General features: G+C 42.1%; 1 protein-coding gene across 3 annotated transcripts in view; it reads right to left on the reverse strand.

Moving 5' to 3' along the window:
- Nucleotides 1-1353: 1353 nt before the first annotated feature.
- The window catches only part of CABLES1 (Cdk5 and Abl enzyme substrate 1), a 75439-nt gene continuing 59494 nt past the window's right edge, over nt 1354-17298 (reverse strand). For all 3 annotated transcript variants that reach the window (XM_017832421.1, XM_017832410.1, XM_017832399.1), the window contains 5 exons: nt 17152-17298; nt 16257-16360; nt 6846-6952; nt 5730-5937; nt 1354-4144 (listed from right to left, as the gene is read on the reverse strand). In XM_017832421.1, coding sequence (XP_017687910.1) covers nt 4004-4144; nt 5730-5937; nt 6846-6952; nt 16257-16360; nt 17152-17298 — 707 coding nt within the window. In that variant the 3' untranslated portion in view covers nt 1354-4003. The remainder of the gene's footprint in view (nt 4145-5729; nt 5938-6845; nt 6953-16256; nt 16361-17151) is intronic.

Here is a 17298-nt window from a genome sequence, read left to right on the forward strand (position 1 = left end):
GCCAAAATCCTTTAGCATCGTGGGAAGGTGTAATCGACTCTTAAAAAATTACTCCTCACTGCTTCCACAGAAGTGGAAGTTATGCTGTGAGCATATTTTAGAAGGCTGGAGCAATGACTTGAGGTTGTATAATCTAAATATATTACAAACTATCCCAAAGAAGGCCTTGCCTGTTAATAAGTAGTTTTCGAAAATGATTGCTAAGTATTTTTCTGTATGTGTGTATGTTCTGGGGTCAATGTAAATCATGCTAATGTTTGTATTGTCATGATTTACAGTTGAGGGTCTCTGGAGTGATGGGTGAAGGTGGGGAGCCAAACCTTTTCCAAACTTTATTAATGTGGAATGAAAATGCATAGTAAATTGGTGTTGTTTGGTGAGACCACCTAGATGGGTATTGGATTTAGGGGGCATCATAGGTGAAAAAACAGTTTGAATGCTAACAGGTGGTGGACAGTTGGGTGTGCACACACACGAATGTCCAAAACTGAACTTTCGACCTCTGAAGAGAAAGCAGTTTCTTGTGAACTACAACTGGTAGGTGGACCAGCTGTAAATTTTACTACCACCTGGACTAAAACAAAATGGCATATTCCAAATTCTCCTGTGCACAAAGGGTCATGAGATAAGAACAATGCTGAGGAGCCTGCTTGTGCCTCATCCTTCTGCATACTGACAGTTTGGACTCAGAAAAGCTGGTCCTGACAACTCCAGGAGGAGAGGCTGGTGCCAAAAAGCAGGGCTTAAAATCCCAACAAACCCAAAACAATGAAGGTTAAGATCTGCCTGGAGGAAAGATCCTGAGGGCTCTGCAGGGAGCTGAATGCCAGGAGACGGCGAGGGCCGTTGGGTAATCCCACTACTGGCTCACTAATAAGCAGCTCTGTGTCCCAGAGGAAGACAAAACCAAAACCCTGTACACATACAGATGAGAGATGGAATAATTTTACATACTGGTGGAAAAAGTATGAGCTTTTCAAGTTTTTTTAAAACTTTTATTTATTTTTTTTAGAAAATGAATAAACTCTGCATGGTAGAGTGTACGGTATATAATTTCAAAACAGAACAAGTGATATGGAATGGATTATTTTCCCAAACTATTTAAGGTTGAACCTAAAATCATTTGTAAATCAACACTCGTTGCCATGTAAGACAAAGGAAAACAATCAACACATTTTTTGTTTGGTACAGATTTTCTCTACCACTTCAGCCTGAATTTTCCCAGGGTTGGGGAGAAACAGGGGGCAAATCCTGCCCATTGTCCTAATCATAATTGTACTGACCAAGCTTTGTGCTCTGAGATCTAGCATCATATGGCTTTATATACGTTCCTAAGTGAACAGTGCAACATCATCACCATCTTAAGTGTTTATTCCACATTCAAACTGTAACTGAACATCACTCTGAAACACTTTTCCACCCCCAAAACAACAATAACAATAATGAAAAGCAGAAAGTCTCCAGCAATCAGATTTCCTCCCAGAAATCTGTGTAAACTGTAGATCAGGGTTGGGTAGCAGCACAGAAGACAAAAGATGTGACAGCATGATTCAATAGCGTCTCTAAAGACTACTGTAAGACTGTCATTCTTTAGTCTGCATCTTGCAATCACAATTTTCTTTTTCCCTGCAATGCTATAAAGCAATATAAGAAAAAAATGAGACTCAAAAGCAAAAGGTAGAAGCCTTTACAGAAAGGTAAAGCTTCTGCTTAACTTTGAGTAGTCGCTATTAGAAACAGATCTCTGCAATCAGAAACAAATCTTGAACACATATACACACAATTTCGGTGGAAGGGGATACAGCCAAGGATGGAAGCCCTCCTAGCAGACCCACAGACTGTTTTGGCTTGTAGGTCAACACTACACTGCCTTTTTGGTCTGAATAAACTGGCAGGGCAGCTGTGTAGGCTTCAGGCATGCTCCAGGCTCTTGGCTCCTCTGTTCCTTGGCTGCGTGGGGGCCAGGAGAAGGAGGAGGAGGAGGAGGAGGAGGAGGGAGTAAGAGTGCTGTCAAGGGCCCCCCTCCCCTCACTTTGCAGCTGGCCAAGTGATGCGCGGGTTGCAGCGACATGGGGCATTACACTGGGAAGGTTTAAGTGCACATTTTTCTCTTTAGCCCGTCCTCCCCAATCCTGTTGGAATGTATCTATATCAGTAATCAGATAAGTATTAATAGTAAGTGTAAGCTAGCATAGTCACTCTCCCCTATAAAATGGGGGGAGAGCAACAGCATCAAACAAATTCCCATTTGTCCTGACATGTGCAACCTTTCCAGATCCTGTACAGCAATCACATACAGGCTTTTTTTTAATAACAGGATTTAAAGGAATCAAAGTTGGTAAAGAAACTGGATGTGTCCTGGCCTAACTGAAGGAAATAATAAAACTGATTTAAGTAAGAGCAAAAGAAAGTAAGCATTAGTGTGTTTACATCCTCTGGTATGTCCCACTTCTCTACGTTCTTCTCACAAGCCCTTTCTGTACTCTGAGCAAGCACTCTCAAACTAAGAGAGGTAAGGCTTCAGCTAAAATCTCACAGTTGAGATCATTATTTTATATAATTACCACAAATGTAATAATTTGATTTTAGTGGATCCATGTGGGGCATGTTAGGGCAAGGCTTGTTAAGTGAACCAGCACAGGAGAAGACTGGATAGGGGTGTAATCCCACATGATAACAGCAATTGAACAATGTCTGTAAGCATGGCACTAGCTTAGTGTGTATGTAGCATTGGGAGCTTGGATGAAGCCCTCAAGTGTCCAGTCAGAACCAGGGAAGCTGCAAGAAGTTTTACTGTAAAACTCCAGTACTGAAATGTCTAAAGGAACTGCATCTCTAACTTCAATGGGCACAGATTTTAGGTTTTGCACAGTCAATTCTAATTAAAAACCCAAAACTTTAACGGCTGATGCCCCTGCTGTTGGAGCCTTAAGACACCTGTTATACTGCTGAGCCCTACTCTTTTTTTTTTTTTAATAAAACACTGTTTTAAGATAGAGCACAATAAATGTGCTTATTACGCACTCTAACATAGAGCACAGAAATACAACACTACAGAGTGCAAGTCTAACCATCTCCACAGTGGGAAAAGTGCGAAGGTTAAAAATATGCATGTGGCTTAACACAAGATATTTTTAAAAAACATGACATGGAAATCTTATACTAATGCTTCCATCTTTACCACAAACATGATTGAAAACTTAAGGTCAGTTGCTGATCCTTCTCTCGCAGTAGTAGTAGTAGTGTAATGCTTTCAAAGGTACAATATTGGAAAGATCAGAGATTAAAAAAAACAAGTGTCCAAAAATGATCCCATTTACCACTTTTCCAGTAGTTATGTTTTTCAAGAAGTAAATGTGTAAGGTCACCTTGATCTTCACCATCAGTAACTGATACACTTGGAAACAGCTAAGCCAACCACCTGGACTGAGATCAGTTTGGTGTCGCACACGCACACACACACAGATACACACACAAACACCCCACAGGAAAAAGTGCACTTTCAATTGCTGATACAAAAATAGATTGGCACATTCTTTTTGACACAGTGAAGATATCTTCTAAAAGCTTTTTCACTTCAAGAAGTCCTCTTGGAATTTGCAGCAGGTCTGTAGAAAAAGCGCTATGAGAATGCACTCAGTGGGCTTCCAGGGTTTGTGTGATGCAGAGAGGGGTGGTCATGGAGGCTGCCCTTCTAAATTTTGCCTACTTTTATAGCTGTAGTCCCTACAGGTGGGGTCAGTCACCACTCAGTTTCAGCATGTGAACCATTTACCAACAGCTCAGTCTTCACTTGCTTTGAGAAAGCAATGATACGTAAATTTGTCAAAGCTGAAAGTCTTACGTTGATGCAGTGTTTCCTATACGTTGCCAGAAAAACTGTTTTGGGGAGAGAGAGAGAGTGAACTGTAAGGAGTCTGATTTTGCATTTCCAGTAGTAACTGTGGCTCAGGAGAGCCAAGCTGGAACAGTCGGTAGCCCCTTCCCCGCAGGGCAGCCAGCGCTAGGAGTTCTGCACCAAGCGTCTGTAGTGAGGCATCACTTCGTGCTCAGGAAGGTGGAGAGCAAACTCCAAGGCCACCAGCACTGGGAACTCGAAGGCGATCAGCTCTCGCCTGTTCAGCCGGAACTTCTCTTCCAGTTTCTGCAACCATAGCCGAGGGAAAAAAATAAATTAAACAAAATGAATGAGGATTTGCCTTTCTAGTGCTTTTCAAAACATGCATGCTGCTGTCATTAAACTTCTGTCCTGATCGACTCGCATAGCTCTAGGTTTAGCAACTCCGAGCAGGGTGAACTGGATGTACTGATTCCTTACTGTGAAGGTGAACTCACAAAGCTCAGCCAGCCATGCTATTTCTGACACATTTGTCATTTCACTCATTCCACTTCCAGAAGATACGTCTTCTAATGATCACAGTGATTACCACTGCAGGAACAGGAAACTCCTGGCTTCATGCAAACATCGAAATCACTTGTGTAATGGAAGGCATGCATCTTATAACTGTCCACAAATTTCCTGCGTTGCTTGAAATCACCAATTTCCTTTCCAACATTAGACTGTGCTACAACACCCTATTGGGGACATTATTTTTAGCCACAATTAAATACACTTGATCTTAATACCTCAGAGGCAGGAGGTGTCATCTGCAACAACCATAAGAACAGTGAGTAATAGAAACTACTGTCCTCAAGGGGGATGAGATGGGTTTTATAGTGGGTTTTCTGCCGTAATGTACTAAACCTCCCATCTGCTCTGCTGTATTTGTTGGATTTGGATGCTACAAGTAGGCAACTAGCCATTCAGGGATATTTCCACCCCTCATCCTCTTCTTATGATCTCTGTGGCTTGCTACTTCTCTGTCCCCTGAGCCTACTCAAAAGCTCAACGTGTCCTATGGATGGACCAATGTTTCAGGATAGCAAAAGAAACCAGATTCTTCCAACTCCCACTGGCTTGGGTTTTTTTGGTGGTTATTCAGAGGACTTTCTAACAAGCTGGTTGTTGACCCAGCTCTGCGACTGTGGGAGAATGGCACGAGTCCAGCCCTGTCCCCCATCCAAGTTCTCATGTATTTTCCATTAAGTGAGCTGGTTATGGCCACATACCCAGCTACCTGCCTAACTTTCTACAGCACTAAATCAGATCAGTATCTCAGTGCTTCCAAAGGATTATGGAATAACACTCCCCCATGTTAACTCTTTCATACAGAGTAGGTGGAAGACCTACTCTACAAAAAAACCCCACCTTACTGCATAAAAGGCAGCTGGAATGAGGTGTCCCAGTGGGAACACCTCTTTATGTTTTTTTGCCCAAAAGCTGAACGTGATGATAGAAATACAGATGTCTACTAAACACCATCTGAAATTAGTATCTGCATTTACCTCTCAAAGGAGAGTCCTTATTGACTCTCTCGAAAACATAATTAAAAGCAAAATGAATTTCCTGAGGGTTCACTTTTGACTTCTATTGACAGAAGAGTGGTCAGATACCTCTCAGACCTCACAGAATCTGACACCAGGGCCTTCTATCACATCAAACAAGCTTCCCATGCCTCTGCAGTGACAATGATCACTACTACTGCCACAAAAACATGTAACAAAAAGTACATTTAGCTGGCCGCACATCTGGAAACCTAAAGGAGAGCAAGTCCACTGGCAAGCAGGCTTGCATAGACCACATTTGGCACTTCATGTAGAAGGAACATTGGAAACCTATGGATACGTACATCTATAAGATGCTTGACTTCATGTTTTCTGAGGTCACTGCCAATTTTGGCTGCTAAAAGAACACAAGCTCCAGCACAAAGCTTTCTATTCTGCTTGTTCAGCTTCCCCTTGAGAGCGAGCTTCTCAAAGTAGACAAAGGCCATGGCCACTGTGGGCTCTTCAAAACCACATTCTTCTTGAGCAAGCTTGCGCATTTCTCTCTTCAAGCTGAGTAAAGAGACCAGACAAGTATGATGTGAACTGAGTTTTAAAGTGTTTCGCATTTCACCCTGTCATCTTTTCAGAGATTCCTGCTTAGTCAAATGGAGGGGAAAATAATAATAATTTACTGGGGAGATATCTTTATGCTCTGTTTTGTGGGCTCATTTCATGGCACATTTTGATCTCACCATCTCACCCTTCCCCTCCACTAGAAAAGTAACTGAAAAGCTTTGACATTTTTAGTTACAATATTTCATCAGAGGTCTTATGCTGCATACAATTTGTTTAGTAACAACAGCTTTATTACTGGTGCTCTATATGCAGCTTTGCTGCTGCTTATGGTTGGTCAAATACAAACTGCCAGTCTTTCCATGTACTGCAGCACTGTCTGGTTACAGAGCAACACGGCTCAAGTTTCCTTCTGGCCACTAGGGTCAAAGGAAATTGTCATTACTTCAGTGGAGCAGTATGCCTACCCTGCTACACTAGAAACAGATGAAATATTACAACTTTGCTGTGAAGCTGTCCACTCGTTTTGCTCCTGACCATGCTTTCTCCACAAGGCATAAAAGTCAGCATTTCTCTTTCCTCAGTCTCTTTTAAGCTAAGTGCCATAAGCTTAGAGACTCTGTTGTGTTATTTTTCTGGGTATTTTAGTATAGTGCATGCCCAGCTCTCATCTTCATCCCTTAGATTTCGCATTTGACACCTGATTGGTGCATGTTTGTACATTCCTCTATCCTGTTTACTCAGCCCACTGACCAAAGCAATCATCTGACTTACTCTGCACCTCTGCCGGTCACTGCTCCTGGAAGATCTATCAGTGCTCTGCTTCCCCTCATGTACAGCAGGAATTGCACTGAAATGTGAGACAGCTGCGTCACGTTGCAGCCTTATTGAGCTTTGAAACGTACCTTCTTATTTTACTGAGGGTTAGCTTGATGTGAGGGAACTTCTCCTTAAAGGTCTCATTCATGTCTTTCTTGAGATCTGATGGCTTCACGTAGTCTATGACTGTGGTCTGTAACACACATCAAAAGAGAATTGCTCTTTCAGTTTGTAAAAAACAAGATCACTCAGTTCCCAGAAGCAAGGAATACCAAACAAGTGCTAGTCAGTCCCGATGCTTTCAGGAGATAGGAAAATAAGATCTGAATTAAGGCAACAATTTGTGACTGCTCCACCAAAACAAGTGACCTTCAACATAATTCTTGAACAATACACACCTCATTAGCGTCCTTGAAGAGTGAGTTTAAGACAAATGTGGGTGGAGGAAACCTACCTGAAAAGTCTTGAAAAACAACAAAAAAAATCATCATAATAACTGTTTTGATGACCAGAGCTGGTGTGCATATCTCCATGAGGTTCTGAGACATATTAAGTTTCTCTCAAATTGATTCTTCAAAGAAAATGCTGGTACAAATTCTTGACTGCCATAGCATACATTTGTGATAAAATAGGTAATTAGCCCACATGGCTAAGGTCACTTCAGTGGAGTGCAAGACAGTAATGCTGTCGTTAATTAGACAGTGGGCAAAAGAGTTAGGACAACATTCAAAGTGTACAACCTATTTCTTTTGAACTTCCTATTCCTTTTTGTTACAACCTAAGGAATATCCCCATGTTGCAGAGGGTTCTCCAGACCAATACTGCAATGCCAATGCCCTCATCTATGGTGCTCAACACTTCTGTTGTTCCTTTAGTAACAACAAGAGGTGGAAAGAGACATGCAAAACTCTTGCTGCACCTTATGCCTTTATAGAACATGGAGCTTTGCTGTAACATATCCTCATGGGAATATAAATCAGCCAAACAGACTGACTGTATATGTTTTCATTTTTTTCATAAATATTCAGATACTTTACCCATAGTATATGGAAGGGCTGGGGGAAGAGAGTGCCACAGCTCTAGACAGAAAGCAGACAATTCCTTTTATCCAGTCATGTTGTTCTCTGGTTCCAAAATAAGCATGAAGGGGAGTAAAACATACCTCACTTTTCCTGCACTTTATTTAGGAGCTGTGGTTTTGAAATAATGGATAATTATAGGAATTTAAAAGAAAGCAGAGCATGTGTTTCCTCTGAATAGCACACAGCAGTATCTGAGGTAAACATAGTGCAATAGGAAAAAACCAACTTCTTGGCATGGGGGGTTGTTATGTTCATATTCATGTTTTAAAATGTGGGCCATTCTGCTATCTGATTTGCAGTGAGAGAAGCATCATCTGTCAGATAAATTGCTCCCCACTACGTCCTGCCAGATAATTCTCCTGGGCACGTCACACACAACAGTCGCCTAAAGTTGTTTTAAGTATAAATGCTTGTGTGAGCCCCCTCCAACACACTGAGGTGTTAAGCACTAGTCCAAATTTTGCTCAGTAAAGAGAATAATTTATTAAGGAAATTCAGCGCTATTAAGGAAAGCTGCCCCTTATAGGAAATCATCAAATAGGAGAAAGCCACATGTTCAGCCACCCCTGCTGCTCTGCATGTGTACGGATGAACTTGAGCGCATGTCTGGACAGATAGTGAAGTGCCACTGAGGTTAGAAATTCATATGCAGCCTTGATGCTCAGGCAAGCAATTTGCTACCACACCTGAAAAAAAACAAAGAGAGGAAAAGACAGGGAGGAAAACTTCCTCCTGCTGAGGTTGGAAGGATGTATGCACGCACCGTGGCCTTTCACTGCAGAGAGCTTCTCACGTGCTTCATCTCACCTGGCAGGGCTCAGCCCTCTGAAGCAGAAGAATTAAGATCTTACCAATTCCTCCTTTCCTTTCTTTCCCTGGAACATCACTGCCTGCCTGCCTACTCCTCAGCATTGTTGTCAAAGGATCATCAGGAAGCTGGGTGCTTCTGATGTACAGATATGCTGGGAATTTAATGTGTTAAGAGGGTTCCTCTTGGTACTGCTATAAGAGGGCACTGAAACAAGCCACATATAATTCAGACTGGTGCCATCTGCTACTCGAGGTACAGAAACATCAGGCCATGCTGCTCTTGCTTACAGAGTCAAGAGAAACTAAGCACATAGAGGTTACACACTATTAAATCCAAAGATGATTTCAGTTACTACCAGACAACTTTTGGTTGTCTTGGGCAATCCTAGAAACAGTGAGCTCAGTGTTACTGTGCAAAGCTACCTGACAGCTTATTTCATGCTTCACTACAAACCTAAATGCCCATTGTGTGTTCTTCATTACCACGGAGCTCCTGAGCTCTGTAGTTTCATCTTAATTATCTCCCTCAAAGTGATCACGTGTTTTTCTGGAAGACTTGTCTTTGGCTCTCTTCAGGTTATCTTCTTCTCTTGCCCAGAAGGAGAATGCAACACACAGGAACCTCACCTGCATGACAAAAACCACCTCTCAGCAGAAAGGGCACAGCAGTGGACGGAGGCTCAGCTGACAGGCTGCACAGAAGTTATGCCAGACAGCAAGTTTCAGTTGCTTTCACTTCTAACAAGTAGGTGCCAGGGTTACCCCAGCTCTGGGGGCAATTGTGCAGAGGGGGAGGAGTGAGCCTCACAGCAGCAGCAGCAGCCCCCTGGGGTGCACCTTTTCCTGTGGCTGCTCTGCAGGCACCAACTTGTTTTACCTGGGACTTCTCTAGACTGTGGGAGATTTGCCAGAATTCAGCTAAATTCTCTTTAGAAGGAGAAAAGCTCTTTTAAAAATTTTCATTTAAAGCAAAGCACTCAGACACTGGAGACTAAGCAGGCAGCTTAAAACTGAAAATGGTAAAGAAGTACAGCTATTTTTAAACACAGAGATTTGCCAGTTTTGTCCTGTTGATAAGAATCTCCCCCCTCCAACTCTGAATACTGCTGCTTCCTGCAAGACAACAGTCTCTATGACATAAATCACAATAATGAAATCCAGATGAAAGCTGGTGTGTGCTGGTTTTGATTCATGTAACAGGATAATGGCAACATGTTTGAACACACTGGCTCTAAGGCGACTGTCTCGTCTTGTCAGTGCCATGCTGGAGAACTCAGCTAACTGCCCTTATTCTCAAGAAAAGGATTTGTGCAAGTTTCCCCCCCCCCTTGATTTTTTTTCCTTTGTAGCTGCTGCAGAAGCTGGACTTTGAGCAATAATAGGTTGCTGCTTGCCCAGCTGGTGCCTATAGAAATGCATCCTATGCATGTGGGACCCTGCCCACCAGAAAGGCAGGCAGCAAAAAACACCTAAAGAGTATAGTTGAGAGGTAATTTAAAAGCAATGCTGAATCAGCATCTGTTGAGTGATCAAATCAGTTACCTCCTAAAACTGTTTCTGACCAGGAACCTGAGCACCCCTCTTGCTATTCATGCCCTGGCTGGGGAACAGCACTCACAAGTCTACAGAGAAATCCCAATCCCCAGTTGGGCTCCAGCCCAGGGCACCTCATGCATCCCGCAAATGGCTTGGCACTGAGCAGCAACCCCTTGCTGCTGCCCTTGCCCATGAAGAATGGAGCAGAGGAAACCTCTGGGATGGCCCAGTGACCCACAAAAACCAGCTGGGATCTGACAGGGGAGGGCTTAGACCCAATGTTATCCTTCTCTGCCTTCTCTCTGCTCAGCATTTACACTTCTCTGTTTTAGGCCATGTTGTTGCACTTGAGTTGCCTGCCTAAACAAAGGTCCCAGGTGGAGGAGAATACATGTCTGTCTGCCAGGACGAGTCTGGTATTGTCCGTCAGAGCACTGTTCAACACTGATGCTCCAAATTTTGTGAAGGGTTTGCAAATAGTTCCCTAAAAGGAGCACAGCTTTTTTTTTTTTTTTATCCAAACATACTTTCTTATACATAATATTATTCCCTACCAGGCAAGCACTCTGTATTCTCAGAACTGTCAGACACAAGAGCAAGGCACTGGGAACTACCAAACTGTCTCTCTCATACTGTAATCTCCAATATTTCTAACTTCTGTCATCCACAACCGTCTGTCTTGTTTCTCACAGCTTATTTGCACGAAACACACTTCAGTATTCAGCAATACTCCTTCGTGGGCTCTGTTCACATTCTCTGTATACAAATCTCTGTATGTATATTTTAGTTTGGTGATGGAAATTGCACAAGACTAATGAAAACCTTGATATATGGTAGCTGACAGATGCCTGGACAGCATGATGAACGCTTCAGCCCAAGTCTGTACTTTGCACGCTTTCTGCATGGTTGGCAGTTTTGAACTTGGAGCTTAGCTTGTGTGTTATTCACAAGCGTTTTCAAGCAGCTGCTTTCTCATAGGAAAGCTGTATATATAGTTTCATAAATATGAGAGGAGAGAGGATGCCTGAAATGGCTAGAAAGACTGGCAGGATGAAATATTGTTGAAAATAAATCCTACTTTGGCACACAACCAGTAAAAGATGATCTAGCCTTGGATGCCTCTACCTCCTGCTTAAGAAGGATAAAACCAGAATAAAATAGGTGAATAAAATGAAAGATATATGACAGGCTCTCTTCAGCTGTCAGTACTGTGTACCCCTGATAAATCTACTTTACTGAGACCAGACAGAAGACTGATACCTGAAACAGACTTTTGGTAGGTCACTGGTCACTTCTCAGCCAAACAAGAAGTGAAAAGAAGTCAATGACTGTGCAATGCCTGGCTACCTTAACAAACACCATAGATGACCAGCTACGTACCTATTAACTGCCAGTAACCTAATTCATATACTTATTGCTGAAGATGCATAAATATGGGAAATCCTGACAGAGCAGAGGCTTAAAACTGTGATGGAAAATGGGACAGACTGCTTATTATAATTAAAAGATAGACTAAAATAAGATGTTTCTGTTGTTAGAAAGTTATTAACATTCAAGGATCTTAAACTGAAAGATTTCAAATTCCACAAAGCAAATAATCTCAAAACTGCCTCTTTGAAATTAAGTACATGAAAGGATGCCAGTTTATTTTATACTGTTAACACACTGGAATTACTCTCAATTAATACAGTGTGTCACTGTAACAAAATAGTTGCTTATTGGAGTCTCAGACAAATATAGCATCAAATGCATAGAGCACAGGGTTTAAATATTATCTACCACCACTGCAATACTCTGCTCCCTGAGACTTTTGGGTACAAGGTCAGCAGCTGATAAAAAAGCAGTCTGGAGATACTTAATTTACAGCTACGGAAGTGGCTCGAAGAATAGGGTGACAGCACCAAAGGACATTGGCAGCAGTGGAGTCCTCCTGACCTTGATGCTCCTTGTGAAAGACAGAATGGGGGAGTGAGAGACCAAATGCATTATGTCATCATGCAGGGCTTTTGTTAGACCAAATGGCCAGGACAGCAAGCAGTTCTAATTTTAAAATCACACTGGAGGACTAATATTTAATAACACAGCCTGGCTGTGCTTGATGCTAGTGCAGTACCTAGCAAATGCAGACTGACAGACAGCACTGCAGACTTCTGTGACATGCTTTTTTTATTAGTGGTGTAGAGATGTCAATTTATTTTTATATAATTAAAACAATACACTGAAATTATAGTTCAGTATCCAAACCTAGTTCCACATCTATCCCATGGGCACAGATAGATGGATATTTCAGGGATGTTATTACAGAAGGATCACTCAAAGTCAAGGTACAACTCATCTGGGCTTTTCTTCTTTTGCTGCAAGTTTTGCAGTGCACAGTGGCCAGTTGACATGCTTCCGTGTTTCTGTGTTACCAACAAAAGCAGGACTGCGGAGTCAGCTGTTGACAGTGAGTTTTCTACTTCTGCACAGAAGGAGTTTCTGCTGGAAAGAATGCAGGGAGACTAGGGAGACATTGATGATTCTGTACGTTTCCTAGTCAACATGATATTCTAGGAAAGAAATTAATGCTCTGTTGGGTAGATAAAGTTCCTATTCTAGAGAGATTTAAGGATCCGAAAGAATTCCTGTTTTAGCAGTATCAGCCAGGAAGACATCTGTTAACCATGACATGATGCTTCCCTCCTCCCCCCCACCCCTCAGAATGAAATTTTTCTACCTCTTACTATTTATATTGTGGTAGATATTACAGACTCCTACAAAGACAACACAAAATTAAATAATATCTCCAGTGAACACCAGAGTTTAAATACAACTAATACAATTAATAGAAGCTGTAGAGTTTGTGTTGGGAAATGAAGAATACTTTTCGAATTGTCCCTAGACAGGCAATTTGTGGGTATTACTTCTAGAAATGCAACAGGGAAGTGTATACGTTTTCTAGCCAGGAATTTCACTACAAAAAAAAAAAAAAAAGACCAAACTGTAAGCACTTCTTCTTCCCCACAGCTGTCTTCAAGGAGAAAGCTCAGCTCCTCCTTTAAAACGGCTGAGGACTTGCAGTTAAAGCTCATCTGCAAGTCAGGACTAATTCAGCTCAGTAAAATTAAAAGACTATAAAGTCAATATCAGTGATGATAAACTCGGGCTCCACAAAAATGGAGCACATCGAGTGCCAGTTGCACAAATTTCTGAGTAAAATCCACACCGGACCACACATTTTGTCCATCTTATGCCTCAGGATAAAGCCTGCAGTGTTTACTGATGCAGCATTCACACAGACCTCAACAGAGCTTTCCCAGCGGAGAAATCCTGGCCTGCAAAGCACGAGCCAGGCTCAGGGGAGTAATATCAGTGCGCGTAGCTCTATCCCGCAGTCAGTGCCGCAGCCCAGCATCCACTCCTCTCGCACACCTTCCCCCCATTAATTGCTCTGACATCCATAAGGAGGGGCGAGGGGAGTATCTACAAGCTTGCAGCTGTCAAGCGTTAATGCTAAATCCTGGCCAAGTAACAAAACTTTAATTACAAGCTGCAGCTCTCCACGCACAACAAAATGTTGGGTGCTGACATCAGAGACGCCCTCAGCTGCTCCGGGGCTTGAGAGAGGCAGTAATTACAGCTGTGTTCCGCTCGGGGACCAGCGGCTGCTCTCAGTCTCTGTTCAGCAGCTCTACAGCTCTGCGGTCATTTGGCTGAGGTCTGTCACTACCACAATGGCTGTGCACGGTCAGGAAAAAACCGCAGGCTTCTCGATGGCCCCAGACTGCAATTTGCTTTAATTGCAGCATACGCCGATTTTTATATTTGGGGAAGAAAATGACTTGAAATTGCTGCTAACACTGATGTGAACTGCAGGGGGAGGGAATGCCAGTGGAGTCAGGAAAGTCTAAAATGGATGTGAGTAAAGTCTCCTATGTAGCCAACATGGCCTTATATTCGCTAGCTCTATGCACAAGTCCTCCTTGCCTGAGTTGAAAAATCCTGTTTACCTGCAAGCTCCCAGGACACTCCTGCACTACCTTTTCTCCCTTTTCTTGGCTGAAGGAAACACCAGCTGCTAAGGAAATCTTTCAGGTGAACACTGAGGAACAACCACCCACTTTTTAGCTTCTTGCAAAGCTCCTATGTGGCATCACAGCTACGCTGCTTTAACCACAGGCAGGCGAAATCCTAGAACAAGAGAGCTCTTGGCACATTCTTGTGATTCCCACTAACAAAAGAAACACCTCACTTAATGTCCTTCAGCCCTTTTTTAGATTAGTGCCTGCCTTCAGAGAGGGAGATGGGAGTGCATGGACCCTCAGGCAGTGCTGAAGAAGTGATATCTGGAAGGCAAATTCAGGCAATGCCCCCTCCCCAGAATGTCAAATAAGACATTTTTCCAGACACAGCAGTAATTAACACCTAGAGAAAAAGAAAAAGCAGGGAGATCTCTGTCAATGCAGGTATATTCTAGATAAATGATGACATTGATTTTAACAATTGCCCTTGAAGTCCATTTTTCACCTTTAAAGTATTTAATCATAACTCTCTCACAATGAAAATTCCCTGTCAGCTCCATTTTGCAATAAAAATACAAATATAGACCTCAAAATGCTGTAGTCAACCAGCAAATGGAGAAGAAGGGTATTGAACAACCACTTCTGGGTGGAGACCTCCCCTGCAGGATGCTATCCTGGCTGTCCTATTTTGATTCACTCAACCACCTCCATCATGACACCAAGTTGAAAAGGGATCAAAGATCCCAGGTGATCCTACAGGACTCGTACTGCCTGGTGCACATTAGCAGCTTGAGAAAGGTCAGAAACACAACCATGACTGCTAGAGCTATGTTCACTTTGGATGTTGGCTAACAATGTCTTTCTCTTTGAGGGTAGACAGTTCCCTGTGTATGACAATAACCACATCAAAACCTGACAAATATTTTCCCACACAGATGTAGCTACCAGAAAAGGTTGTCACTTTGTGGGCTGCCAGGCAAAAAATAACTTGCCAACCCTTAAAGGAAAAGTGGCTGAAAGTAAGCAGAGGACATTCTGGACTTCCCGTTTGAAAATCTAGCATAAACACAACCTTGGAGCTCAATTAAGCCTCTGTGTACAACAGGCTGAACACTCCTGCTAGCACAGCGATAATCTTCAATCTACATGAAACACTTAAAATTCATTTTGAAGAAGGAGCACTCAAGAGCAAAATTACCCCCAGGGTGGAGGGCAGACAAGAACATAGAAAGACCGTATCTTTACATACATTAGTAGTTTCTTAAATAATATCTTCTGCTCCAAGTTAAGCAAGAACATGGACAACACTTTAGATGTCGGTAGATAAGAGTACTAGGTCAGTGCTTCAGGGAAAAAAACAAGAATCTTTTCTCTACTGCCTACTACTACTCCGGATAATCCAGACAGATACATGCTCGCATGTGTATGACTGCACTGCATCTTGCAGCAGTCCTGCCAAAATAGCACACTGAAGTCTACAGGTGTGATGCAACCAAGAAAAGGCTACAGAAGTGTCTCACCACAGAAAACACTGAGTTAGAGCATAGAGCGAGTTATGTGTCTGTATCGTTAAGGGTTTGAATATAGTGAGAAATATACAGGCTCTACTCGTAATTGCTGGAATTAAAGGAAGGACTATCCCATGGTGAAATTAATACCTGGGAAAAAAAGCTGTTCGGAGGAGTGAATGATAAGCATCAAAACACAGCGCAGCTTCATGACTTCAGAGAAACCCCAATGGGCATCCTCCTATTTTGTAATAGAAGCCAATTCGAGGAAGTATAAATGTTCCTCTGAACGCGAGAGAATGAACGCATTGTTTGAACAAGCCTTTCATCTAAAGCATTTATGAAATACAGTGGTAATAAAAGCATTTACTTTTGTAATACCTCCATGAGTTTGTTTTAACATGTTCTGGTAAGTAACTGTCATTTAGAACAAAGCATTCCAAACAGCTGTTATTACTAGATTAAAAATAATAATAATCTTCTTAAAATACAGCCAAATGCAACCTCAACCTTCAAAGTTTTGTTACCAAAATTTATCTGAGCTACACTAAATCACTTACCATATAGGAAGGAAATATTAAAACCCGCTTATGTTTGCCACATGGCCATTGGGGATCATCTAAAAGATTTGGGTCATATTCAACAAAGTCTCCCAGGTCACTACCTATAAAACAACAGTAAACATAAGAAAGGAATTCATTACATCAAGAAATCTCTAGACTTAACAGAAGTGGCAAACAATTTTACAGATATTGCACAATACTGTCTTTGTTCAAGATTTTTGACAGAGATGAAAAATTGCTCTAAATCCTGAAAACTCTAAATATTTCTATACTAATGTGATTTGCAAAGATGTAGAGGGCGTGCAGCTTTTGAATTACCTGGTAAATGTGAACTTAGGGCTTAGAGAACTGCAAAATTATATAAAGCTCCACAATGACTTTTATTCCTGGCAACAAGTTTTCATCTGTTTATGCAAATGTCTTGATTTGTTTCATTTATCATGCCAAAATATCTTAAGCATATAGTGCTTTGGCTTATGTTTTGTGTCCAGTTTTGTAAACACAACCCATTCCAGCCTAATAAAGGTTACAAGTGGAATTTACACCTTCAGCTTATGACTACTGTGTTGCCACTGTAAATTTTCCATAGCAAAGGAAGATAACAATAAGCCTGATGCAGGAGGAACAAACGATGGTGATGACAGGAAGAGGCACACTGAGTGCCATCAGGAGCTGTCAATACGACCAACACGCTCGTTTACTTAACTTTCCATCACCCATAAGCAAGCTTTGCTAAACAAATACGGAATGAACTGTGTTCCACCCACAACATGAGACTATATTTTGCTTAATTTAAGCTAAAACTGGTACTAAGACATGTGCCCATCCTTCACAATAACTGCCTATCATCAGTGTACCCACAGATATTAAAACAAGCTTCTTGAGAAGTTACCTGCATCGATGCTCCCCTGGGTGCTGTTAGCTCTTGCCAAAGAAAGGCTACGATGGCTTGCATTGCGAAATTGGGAGAAAGATGAGGTGGAATCTATCGTGTTTCTCCGAGTTCCCAGAGCATTGGTGGGAAATAGGAACTGTGTAT

This window comes from Lepidothrix coronata, unplaced genomic scaffold, assembly GCF_001604755.1.
Source record: "Lepidothrix coronata isolate B3197 unplaced genomic scaffold, Lepidothrix_coronata-1.0 Scaffold6, whole genome shotgun sequence".
In the NCBI taxonomy this organism is placed as follows: Eukaryota; Metazoa; Chordata; class Aves; order Passeriformes; family Pipridae; genus Lepidothrix; species Lepidothrix coronata.